This window comes from Zeus faber (assembly GCF_960531495.2).
Source record: "Zeus faber genome assembly, chromosome: 10".
Lineage (NCBI taxonomy): Eukaryota > Metazoa > Chordata > Actinopteri > Zeiformes > Zeidae > Zeus > Zeus faber.
Window position 1 is genome coordinate 23651739 of NC_137199.1, and position 12500 is coordinate 23664238.

The 12500-nt window shown below is 48.1% G+C and overlaps 1 protein-coding gene across 1 annotated transcript in view; it reads left to right on the forward strand.

Annotated features, from left to right (window-relative positions):
- The window catches only part of gpc3 (glypican 3), a gene marked incomplete at its 5' end in the record, with an annotated part of 90720 nt that overhangs the window by 59427 nt on the left and 18793 nt on the right, over positions 1–12500 (forward strand). Inside the window, 2 exons of the mRNA XM_080008428.1 lie at positions 1–75; positions 4222–4336. The exon at positions 1–75 is cut by the window's left edge and continues 54 nt beyond it. Of these exons, the coding sequence (XP_079864554.1) occupies positions 1–75; positions 4222–4336 (190 nt within the window). The remainder of the gene's footprint in view (positions 76–4221; positions 4337–12500) is intronic.

Genomic DNA, 12500 nt, shown 5'->3' on the forward strand with positions numbered 1-12500 from the left:
GGAGGCGCTGTGCAACCGCGAGGCTTCTCCTGCAAATCACTCCCTCTGCTGGAATGGACAGGAGATGACAGACAGGTAATGAGCGTATAATAATAATAATATTAATGATCATAATCATCATCATCACCATCATAATCACAATCAAAATAATCACAATCATAATGATGATGATGATGTCAATAATATTAGTGATGATGATGATAATAAATAATAATAACAAATATAGCTGTAGGCAGCAATACACAGGCTCCATTTTAGTCATTTTAGGTAGGTACTACAGTTTTCCAGGTTCTGTGAAACGCAGCACAAGTTGCCAAAAGCAGCCGTCAACGCGTGGCTGCGAACCAGGGTTTGTCATTGCCATAACTCACCGTGATGCTTGTGGAAATACAGCCGTACCCTCGGAGGTTGATCTATGAGTCTGAGAGTCAATTTTCCAGGCTGTGATAGGAGGTGTGTACGGCGCTGTAACGGTGATCCACTGTGTTCTCCTCTCGCCCTGGGCCGTTCGCCGCCCGGGGAAATGGGACCTGGTCGGGTCGCACTGAGGAAAAACCCCTGGTTCAAGGGTCGCTCCGAGTCCGCCTTGTACACTGTAAGGTTTTATTTTATGTACATTTAATGTTTTCGAAAAAAGTTATGTATAAATAAAGACATGTCGATTTTTTCAGGTGATTTTTCACAGTATTTGCTCTTTTCCATCTATCTATCTATCTATCTATCTATCTATCTATCTATCTATCTATCTGTCTGTCAGACTGTCTGTCTGTCTGTCTGTCTGTCTGTCTGTCTGTCCATCTGCCTGTCTGTCTGTCTATCTGTCCATCTATCTATCTATCTGTCTATCTATCTGTCTATCTTTCTGTCTATTTGTCTGTCTATCTGTCTGTCTGTCTGTCTGTCTGTCTGTCTGTCTGTCTGTCTGTCTGTCTCTCTGTCTCTCTGTCTCTCTATCCATCTATCTAATGTGATTAGAATCTTCATATTAAACTAAGCCAGTGAGAGCAGGTGAGTTGGAGGGTGAGTTATTCTATAAGTGATCAGCTTCACAGGAGGGCCCTCCCTCCACCAGGGAGGGAGCGTACATCTAGATTTGGTCTCCACGGGGCGTTATCAACGTCGGTCCTGCTGCCGCCTTCTTCTCTCTCTGTTAATTGCCGCTTCGATTCGCCGTCCCCCTTCATCTCGTGCCTTGCTGCGCCGCGCAAAAACCTAATTCCGCTTTTGTAGTATTTCACCTCGGCCCCCGTCTCCTCTCCCCCACCGCATCGTAACTTCCCCTCCTCGGTTCCCACTCGGCTCTACTCTCATCTGGCTCCAATTTCAATTTTGCTTGTGTGTCACATTTTCCCTTTCGCCCTGTAAAAAATCCGCTTTGATTTGAATCGATGCGGAGACACGCACTTCGGGCGATGCTTCCCCCTCAAGTCCTCTCCGAGGACCCCGTCTGCTTTCGGCAGTCTGACTTTGACGCCGTACCTCGTTTCTGCTCCCGCATCATGTCTTGCCGCATTCATCCCGTCTCCGGGGGGAAGCCAGAGGACGACAGAAAGACACGCGGGCAATGTCTGAGTGAGAGACGGGTTGAAACGGGGCCGAGCTGTCCTGAGGCGATGATTACCAGCCCCGACCAAATAATAACAACTTTTATTTGTGATATGTGATGAGTGTGTTGGTCAGGTCACACGGGAAGGGGATGGGATGGAGAGATTACAGTATACAACCGCCCGCCATACACTGCCTCCGCCGTGCGCCCGAGGCCGAGGCTCTCCTTATAAAATAAATTGTACTTGTTTAAAGTGGCGTCGGGGCGGGCGAAGGGCAGGCAGGATGTCTCCGCTAACTTGAGAAGCGGTTTCTACTTAAACACGGTTCTCCATATCATCCCAGCCAGAGGAAAGATTAGAGGAGCGGCGCATCCACCGCCGCTGGAAACGCAAATGGAACCGGGCGACTCTCGTGTCTGCCATGACACCGTGTTTTACTTTAAAACTTCAGCCGTAAAATATGTGCAAAGGGGATTTTTCCCCCGTATTTCCTCCTTTTTCTTTCATATCGCATCACATCCAAATCACAATATAATAAACAGCTCCATGAGTTCTTCTCTCGGTGAACAGCTAGACACACGTCTCCGCCTGTCGAGAGTGGAGACCGCTGACTCTGGCTTCATCATCGTCTTTTTTTCCCCAAGTGGAAATTTGGCACAGTTCTTCGAGGGTGGGCGTGCAAACAGGTGGTCGGTGCCTCGTGAGCGTCAGATCCCAATTTGTGCGCAAGGTACCCAGTCCCTCCCTCGTCTGACGTCCCAATTGAGAGGTGGATGGAGGCGTCGCCTTCGCCCTGCCATCAGCTCAGACCAGCCCTCAAAACATTCAACTGAACATTGATAGAGATCTGACTCCCGAAGAGAGATTCCCGAAACCAAATGACTGGATCGGTGGTGGAGGACGATGACAACATTCGTGCACAGTAAATTATTGCTGAGAGTTATTTCTGTATCTCATTGGCTTACATCATTTTTGGAACAGTAACCCTCCTCCCCCCCTCTTTCTCTTATCCTCTGGCAAAGTCTTTCACCCCTGATACTCCATGCAACGTCTATATTTTCCCTTTCCTCGAAGAAAAGATCACACGTGTCTCCATTATTAATGTGATAATTAAACAGTGGTCGTGGGGGTGAGATCATGGCTAATATAGAAGAATAAATAACTGTGCAAATGTAATTTGAGTTTAATGAAAAGTCTGACTTAGGCAGGAGCCGGAGTTTGATGAATGGACCCCTCTGGTGAAATGTGGGTTAGTGGCGGGTATGTTTGTGTGTGTGTGTGTGTGTGTGTGTGTGTGTGTGTGTGTGTGTGTGTGTGTGTGTGTGTGTGTGTGTGTGTGTGTGTGTGTGTGTGTGTGTGTGTGTGTGTGTGTGTGCGTGCGTGTGTCCACGCATGCCTGCGTTAGTTTGTGTGTGGGAGTGTGAAGGTGGATGGCTGGTTGTGGTGGCGGGCGCTCAGGTGTGTGTCGGCGAGAGGGGAACAGAGTATGACCTCATGATTTTTCCTCGGCTGCCAGAGGGAGTGGGGAGGCTGTACATACACACCTTCCCCGTCTCCTCGCTCCCTCTCGGCTCGCTAACCTTTTCCCAGCAAATCATCATTGCCCGCGCCGGCTCCATTTGTCCTCTGTATCTCTAACATTTGCCGCGATAAAGTAACATTGACATTTAAGATGAGATATGACATTGGCACTCAAGATCCTGCCTTTCACGTTGGTTCTCGGGCAAATACGTGTCTTCGGCTGGTCCGGGAATGACACATGCCATTACTTCCCTGGGATTCGCTCCCATTGTTTTCGGAGGCATCGCCCTACACAGCCTGTCACACAGAGGAATAGAGTTCATCTCACTTGCCTACGGTGGGGTTTATATATCGTGGATCGTGGATGGGGCGGATGCCCTGTGCATTGCCTGGGTACAAAGACACGGGGGAGCGTGGCTCAGCACAAAAAGACCTATAAGCATACATTACCGCCTGGCAACATGTGAGGACATGGACGCGGCATTGTCTCCGCCGCAACACTGTCAGCAATACAGCGGTAGCATGAATTAACCTGCCTCTCAGCTCCTCCAGTCCCCACCTCCACCTCCACCAGAGCTCCAGGCCCAGGTGTAAAAAAAAACAACCCACTGTACATTTACATTTAGCAGACGCTTTTATCCAAAGCGACTTACAATTGTTCAAAGACCGACGGACGCAGCCATCAGGAGCAATTAGGGGTTAAGTGTCTTGCTCAAGGACACTACAGCATGCTAGCAGGGGGAGCCTGGGATCGAACCAGCAACCTTTGGATCACTAGACCACCAGCTCTACCTCCTGAGCTTTTCACAAACTCCCTCTCTCTTTGTTTGAGGTTTTTGTCTCTCTAATAGATAATGGTTAGAGATAAGGTCTGGTTTATGATGTCATTTATAAGCAATAATTCTAAACCTATGCATAACATAAACATAATATAACAGGAAACATAACATAAATGCTATTCATATATTCAACACTAGATGGGGTTAATGATTCAATTTAAAGTGCAACACATGACCAGTTTATTTTAGTCTCAAGTCACAATTTTGTGCTCGGTTGCAAATTGTCAGACTCCATCAAATTGGCTTTGGTTTCGTACTCGGAGATGAATATGACCAAGGTGAATTAAAGTCTTTCCTCTTCCTCTCTCTGTCAGGTTCCCCGCCCCTGGCGTGAGGCGATCCCACCCCCACGGCTCCGAGTCCAAAAGCAACAAGGCCCCGGAGCCCATCATAAGCCAGATCATCGACAAACTCAAGCACATCAACCAGGTGTGTGTGTGTGTGTGTGTGTGTGTGTGTGTGTGTGTGTGTGTGTGTGTGTGTGTGTGTGTGTGTGTGTGTGTGTGTGTGAGTGTGTGTGTGTGTGTGTGTGTGTGTGTGTGTGTGTTGGGGTGTGGGTGTGGGTGCGTGTGTGTCTGCGGGTGTGGGTGTATCTGCGTAGGTGTGCGTATCTTTCCGTGTGTGTGCCCAGGTGTTTCACAACACTCTCTACTCTGAGGATGATACAGAAGCCTCTTGTGTGTTGCGGTTGTGCGTGCAGCCCCGCCCGTTCCATTGTGCAGAAATCAAAAGGCGGCGGCCTCGCAGGCGGGGACAGCAGCCGGTTTGCAGACTCCAAAGAAGAAAAAAATAATAATAAAATCCCACCAGGCAGACTGACAGACAGGATGACAGACTAGGACCCCCGGGAGACGCGGCGCAGCGTTCAAAGCGGGCCGCGAACTACAGACGAGGTTCCTTCAACGGCAACATCTCGTCTTCATCTGCATTTTGTACGTTTCCATGACTAGCGCTGACACGGCGGGTTGGCGTGGGTTTAAGCAGTCCGTTTGAGACTTTTCTTTTGCGGTTGTTGGGCTGGGTTTTCTCTGACACTTCCCGGTGCGCTGTTACACGGTCGGATCAGCTCTTGTGGGTTCGGTTTGAGAACAGCTCCCGTTCTGACGCTTCTACAATAGCTGCCACCTCGACTTTATTTTTGTTTTTGTGTGTCTTTTATTTCGGCACAAGAAAACCTGATTATTTAGGGTTTTTTATATTCACGTTTGGAGAAAACGTTATTTGAGTATTGTGCTTCATAGCTTTGTGTATTTGAATGTGTTGCATAGACTGCACCATGACTCTGAGTGACAAATAATTGAAGTCCACTGGAGCGTGTCCTCTGATGGGGATGAGGGCGGTTGTGACACCTCCCTTCCACACCGCGCGCGGCGGTCGTTAAGTGTTTCTGTGGAAACCAACTTTTTTTATTTTTTTATTTTTTTTTACATTTTTGCTGTGTGTGAAGGCCTAGATCCAGTCTGGGTAGGTAGATGTATCAGCCTTTCCCCGGTTGGTACACCTTTTTTAGCTGTTGCCGACGTGTCTGATCAGCATTAACCGCCTACAATAGCCGCCTTCTTCCAGCTGTCAAGCAAACGTGAATGTCCGTGGGCGTGTGTGTGTGTGCCTGTGTGCCTGTGTGCCTGCGTGTGTGTGTGTGTGTGTGTGTGTGTGTGTGTGTGTGTGTGTGTGTGTGTGTGTGTGTGTGTGTGTGTGTGTGCGTGTGTGTGTGCGTGTGTGTGTGTGTATCGGTGTGTGTGTAAGTGTGTGTGAGTACCGCAGGCTTGTCTCGATGGATTACCGTCCCTCAGCCCTACTCCAAACAAAGCGGGCGAGGAGATCCAAGATCCCCGCACCAAAGCGGCCGCTTTAAGAGAGAACACCAACGAGACGCCGTCATTTTCTTAATTGCCTTTGCCGTATTACCTCATGCGCGCTTCGTCCCGCTGCGAGTCGGAGGAGATATTTGAGCGCTGAGTGTACCGAGCCCACCTCCGCCCCCGCCTCCAGTCGTCTCCCCAAGTCCTTCTCCCCGCATGTAATTTGTCCCAGAACTGTTTTTGTTAGCGCAAGCTTAGAAAGGAACACAGAGGCACGCAGGTTTTATCTTCCAAGCGCAGGACATGTACACACACTCTAATGTAATAAAGCTTTCAAAACTCCACACTTGATAGAGACAAACAGCATGCCAGGGAGATTGCTGGCGGGGCTGTTTTTTCGGCGGCCATTTGTCTTGTAAGTTGTGTTCCTGAAGCCTGTTTTGATAGCGGGGACCTTGTTCCCCCATACAAGTATACACTGTAGAGTGGCACGAAAGACTATTTGCCCCCTCCCTGATTACCTCTCTCGGTGGCGTCTGATCTTGTAATATCAGACAAAGGGAACCTGAGCAAACGCAAAAGTAGTTGAGTAGTTGAATAATCTTTATTTCATTTAGTTAGTGAAAAAAAGTTATCCAACACTCCATCACCGATGTGGATAAAAACATGTAGCAGCACCGTCAGCAGAAATACAGTAACTGCAGCCAAGCGCTTCCTGTGATTCGATATCGGTCTCCAATCCGTATGTCCCGTTCCATGTTCCGTATTGCATCTCTGTGACACGTGGGGAAGACACGGCGGCGTTATTATGGCGAATGTGCGTGTCTGCATGGAGATGCCTCTTCATTCTGTCAACGCTGACACACGTTCTCCTCTGATCTGGGCCTCGATCTGCTGGAATGACGTCTCACGACCTGCGATCGCGAGGCGTTGCATGTTTCACGTGTTGTTAACTGTTATCACGATAATGTTGATGATCCACTGGTTAAAAAAAACAACAAATAAAAAAAGCTAAAAAAAAAAACCCGAGCCGGACATTTCATCAGAAATATTTAAAGCGTCATAGCTCACTCAGAGGCAGAACCTCCATCCATGTTTTATGATTGCGGTCGAGGTTTGCCGAATACATAATCTGTCAAATTAGCCCTCCTATGGCACGGCGCTGAACGCTCGTGGTGTAGGGGAGTTCTTGCGGCGCTGGAGATGTTGTTCTGGGAGGGGGAGGGGAGGGGTGTGGGGGACGCGACGCTGATTTACAAGTCCTCCACCTCTTCACTTGTTGAACGACCGCCGGCTCTGGGTGGTGCTGAGGTAAAACAATTGGACTAATTGAACATCTGATAGAGGAGAATGAGTCAGCGTGCACGGATAATCACTTCCGTCTGTGTGTGTGTGTGTGTGTGTGTGTGTGTGTGTGTGTGTGTGTGTGTGTTTGATGATGGACCAACGGCGAGAGAGTTTTGGGATGTGTAGGGTTCCTCGACGTCTACCAGGCTGGTTGAAACGGTGGTATTTCACTCCCTTTTTAACGGCGTAGTGTTTGACACGTGCGCTCCGTGATCCCAGACCGCAGTAAGGTTTGGGATGTCGTTCATGTTCATGTCGTTCATGTCATTTGCCCGCACACTCGAACGACTCCACGCTCTTTTTTGGACGCGGGTCGCTGGAACGTCGGCCGTTTATTTATTTGTTTATTTATCTATCTATTTATTTATTTATTTATTTATTTATTTATTTATTTATTTATTTTTGTCCAAGGCACTTTTTTTTTTTTTTTTTTTTCAACGTGGCGTCCGGCTCGTCCTGACCCAGTTTCCCCCTCGGCGCTAATCCGTCCCGACCCAGTGTTTGCGAGGCTAAGTCACACAGGAGGCTCAGAGTTATAGTCTGCTCCGCTGCAGGAGACACGGGACCCTCTAAAGAATCCCGCTTCCTTCCAACTCTTATCCCCCGATGTTTCATTTCTTTCCTCTTAAGTGTTCCGTGACGATCGCCTTGTGAAATGCGGCCCCCGCGCTGGAAAACGCCGTCCTTTCACATTTCTCATCTGGAGACCCGGAGAGGCCCAGAGACAGTCTGGCAGCGAGGGCTGGTGGCCCTTGTGCCTCTTTCGAGAGTAAACTAAACACTACAAGAATCACAAAAGCTCTCTCGCTGTGCTTATAAAGCGACGCGTTCTCACGCCTGGAGCCGCTGATGTCATGACTTTCGCCGCGGCCAAGTTTCAGAGTGAGCCGTGCCCTGTAAACGGATCGGGGGGGGGAGAAATGACTTTTTGTGCTCGCTCCTTCCCCCGGTCTCGGCATCTCTCAGACACCCTGGGACGGCGCACATGCACCGTGGACAATTTTCTACACTGTAAAAATGTGCACATCACTCCTGCGTGATGTATGAGACGTGGCGTGCACCGCTGCGTTGCTCGCAAGTGATGAAGTGATTTAGGCCAGGGGTTCATCCGCCTCAGCTGCGAGGGCGACAAGACCATATTGCTGTTTTATAACTCGCGCTATTGCTGATAAATGTGCACGCGCCCGAGATCGGACCCCGGATCAGGCCTAGCGGTGGCAAAGAGTTCGTCTTGAGACTCCGGCGTGGTGTGACGCAGACTTTCAGGCTTCGGTGTTAGTATTTGGAACCTGAAGTTGTGCGTAAAACGTGATTTTAAATGTTATTCGGGTCGACAAGTGACGCGACAAATCGCCGGCACCGCGCCGCATGCCTGCCCCCGGGCGACGCGACTCACCGCTATCGCGGTTCTAAAATTAGGGTATCGGCCGTATTTCCTAGGATCTGTTTTTGTTCTCAGGAGATGGTTTGTTTTCCCGAACATCTGTTTAACTTCCCAGCGTATCGGGTTTCCCCCCCCTCCGAAACAACTAATCTCGTAGGAGACGCTTGAACTAGTGGCAAAATGGAGCAATTATGTGATTGGTCTTTGATTATGGAGCGTTTCCTTCTCATTTGTCGGATGAGTTTGCCATCGGAGGCTCAGCACTCCGGGGATTATTCTTATAGGGCCCTCCTCGGTTACGCGAGATGTGTTGGGTCCGAGCATAAGGAAGCATACATACCCCTCAACAAAGACACCTTTGTTGAGAAGCTTTGTCCGGGAGCAAGAAAAAAAAAAAAAAAAAAAAAAAAGACCTTTTCTAATTCGACCGCTCTGCGACGCTCATCACGGGCGACCGCTCCGCTGTTTGTGAGAAATAACAGTTCCGCGTCGCCTGTCATCGGGGTTTTCTCGGCGCTCTGTTCCAGTTGCGCTGCCGTCATTCCTCCTGCTTCCATCTTTCCCTCATCCCTCTCCTTCGGTTTATTCACTCTCCCCCCGGCTGCGCCGAGTTGTGTGTGACAGTCTCCAGCTCTCTAAACCCCCCCCCCCCCCCCCTCCCCTCACCCCACCTCCCCCCTCCTCACCCCCACCTCCCCCCTCCTCACCCCCGCCAATCTCCCTCTCCCAGAGCCGCCTGTTCCGTCAAGCTTCCCGGGCGTAATTGAAGCCAGAACCTGGGAAAATCCTGCAGGTAGGACAGGAATCCAGGGGTGGAAAATAAACCAGATCCCGAGCACCGCAAATTCCATCACGCAGTCTCACTTCCTGTGAGCCGCGGCGGCCACCAGGGCCCCGGCAGCGCGCTCTCAACACCTCGCGCGATGTGCGCACGCGGAGCTCGGGCGCACACCTAGCGGGGGAAACGCGGGGGCCTCCGTCACGTCACGCTGGCTGTAGCGTGCAAATTAACGATGGGAACGCAACGAAAGCACACAGGCGATACGCAGTCCATACATGGAGGTTGGAAATACCCCCGGAAAGATACTAACAGATACCATCGACACTGTTATGCGTATCGGAGGCGCAGTGTATACAAAATGGAAACCCACTCCAACCGCGCGGCGGCCTCTGCGACAGAGTGTGTCCACAGCCAGACTAATGGACACCATGGGTGCTGTTTTGTAAGCTTACACTCGGTAACCCAGCCATTATGTCTGCGCCATTCAAAGAGGTGCCTCCTGTTTGATGTCATGTGCTGAGGGTTTTTCAAACGCTGTTTAATATGCCCCCTCAGGTGTTTCGTCCTTTCTGCCCCTCCAGTTATTTTTATGTCGGCGTAGTGGCGGAGCCCGGAGAGGGGCGGTGGGCAGCTATCCTGCTCTGTTTGCTGATGGGGGTGGAGGGGGTAGACACGCGGGTTCCCAAATGAAGTGTGACACCTGGTTTAAACCTGCGAGGAGCTGAGGGGGTCGTTAAGATGGACCGGGTAGTCTATCTCGTGTATATATATATATATATATATATATATATATATATATATATATATATATATATATATATATATATATATATATATATATATATATACACATATATATATATATATATATATATATATATATCTTCACCTTAACTCTGAGTCGGGAGAGGGACGGTTGGTGCTTAACTTTTGGGGCGAATGAAAAAAAAAAAAGCTAAAAAAAACGGCCCCTCGCCCCCACCCCCACCCCCACCCCCACTGTCTCCCCCGCTGGCTGGGAGGTCAGACGGAGCATGTGAGGGCCCTTTTCCTCCCAATTAGTCTGCCTACTAATGAGGCCCGACCAACCCTGCCTTCCTTCATGACTCCATCCCTCCATCTTTTCTTCATTCCCCGTCTTCTCCTTCTGAGACCCCCCAGTCCTGAGGCCCATGCCGGGTCAGCTCTCTCTCTCTCTCTCTCTCTCTCTCTCTCTCTCTCTCTCTCTCTCTCTCTCTCTCTCTCTCTCTCGCTCTCTCTCTCTCTCTCTCTCTCTCTCTCTCTCTCTCGCTCTCGCTCTCTCTTTCCGCCCACTCTCCCTCTCATTCCCTACCAGCTATACCCCCTGCTGCACCAACTGACCAGCGTTAACTGTCTGTCTTTTTGTTTTTTCTATTTGTTTGTTTGTTTATTTATTTTTCCTTTTTGTTTCAGTGACATAACATCAACAGATCAAAACAGAGGCATCAGAAGAACAATACAAGGGCCGGTCTTAACACCGGCCCTTGTATTGTATATAACTGAAAAACACAATAAAAGGAGTTATATCACAATAACTGATGAATTAAGAAAATAAATAAGGGAAGATGGGTAAAGACAAAATGTATAATATGTATAATAATAATAGTGAAAAATAAAATGCATATGCAAATATGATGGGTATTGCACAATGTGTTGGATAAAGCCTTGTACTGTACATTCAAGTAGATTGTAGGACTGTATGTGGCATTTAAGATATGTTAAAAACAGAGGCTCCAGGGAAATCAGCTCTTAGAGTATCAAAAATGGTTTTCAAAATCATGGTATCTTTTTGGGGTATTTATATATCCAAGTTGAGGTCGATTTGCTGTAAGTTCACTGTACTGTCAATAAGCTAATACATGTTCTGGGTATTCATTTCTGTCTTTCTATTTGATTCTTAACATTACATTTAGCAGACGCTTTTATCCAGAGCGACTTACAATTATTCAAACACCGACGGACGCAGCCATCAGGAGCAATTAGGGGTTAAGTGTCTTGCTCAAGGACACTACAGCATGCTAGCAGGAGGAGCCTGGGATCGAACCAGCAACCTTTAGATTACTAGACGACCAGCTCTACCTCCTCCTACCATCCCCATTTTAACCTTGTTAGCAAGTGTGAAGCATACTAATATGAATGATTTGCATTGCCTGGGGGTCTACAAATTGGATAGGTCTCAGAAGAGTGTCGGATAAAGGGGAATGCTGAATTCAACCCTGTACTTAAGAAGCTGTAACCATCCTATGATAATAATAATAATAATAATAATAATAATAATAATAATAATAATTATTATTATTATTATTATTATTATTATTATTATTATTGTTATAATAATAATAATGGTAATAATAACAATAAAAACAGCAATCTTCTTTCGCATTCGGCTGCTCCCGTTAGGATCGCCACAGCGGCTCACCTGCCTCAGACACCTTCTGTTCTGCGCGTCTTCCTCCCTTACACCAACTGCCTGCATGGCCTCCCTCACCACAACCATAAACCTTCTCTTCGGCCTTCCTCTTTTCCTCTTGCCTGGCAGCTCCATCCTCAGCATCCTTCTCCCAATGTAACTCTCATAGAAATTATAATAGAAATCTCTTCCAATACTTGATCAATGAATAGGAAAGCCTAACATTTCAACTAGTGGTGAATAAAGACCATCCAAATATAATTATTGTCATTGTTATAAACTTCTCAATACTGCTACTGTAATATAAGTGAGCAGTTAACTTAAAGTTGAGAACAAAATTAAGAAGGAACGTAGTTTCCTAGAATCGTTGTTATTTGAATAATTGTAGTTCTTAAGAGATTTTGGAGAAGTGACATGAATTCTTTTGAGGAAAATAATCTTTTTCTTAAAATTCCTTGTCGTTTGTCGAGATCACTGACAATCAAAAAAAATCGAAATATTGTCAGTATTGTAAAGTTAAACCGAGCCATGTTTACACGTCTCCCGGCCTGTTGTGGTCAGAGTCATGTGTTGCGGTGCGGCAGGAGTTCTCCCACCCCATGCCTACCCACCCACCCCCTCCACTTGAGGGGTCACGGGGTCACACTTCCTGTTTCCTGTCTCTGCTAGGTCATCAGAGGGTCTCCCCCGCGAGGGTCAGAGACCTCCTCTGTTCCTCCACTGCCTTTTGTTTGGGGCAGCGTTGGGCTGGCGAGGAGCGGGGGGGGGCTCAGATGTGTGTGTGTGTGTGTGTGTGTGTGTGTGTGTGTGTGTGTGTGTGTGTGTGTGTGTGTGTGTGTGTGTGTGTG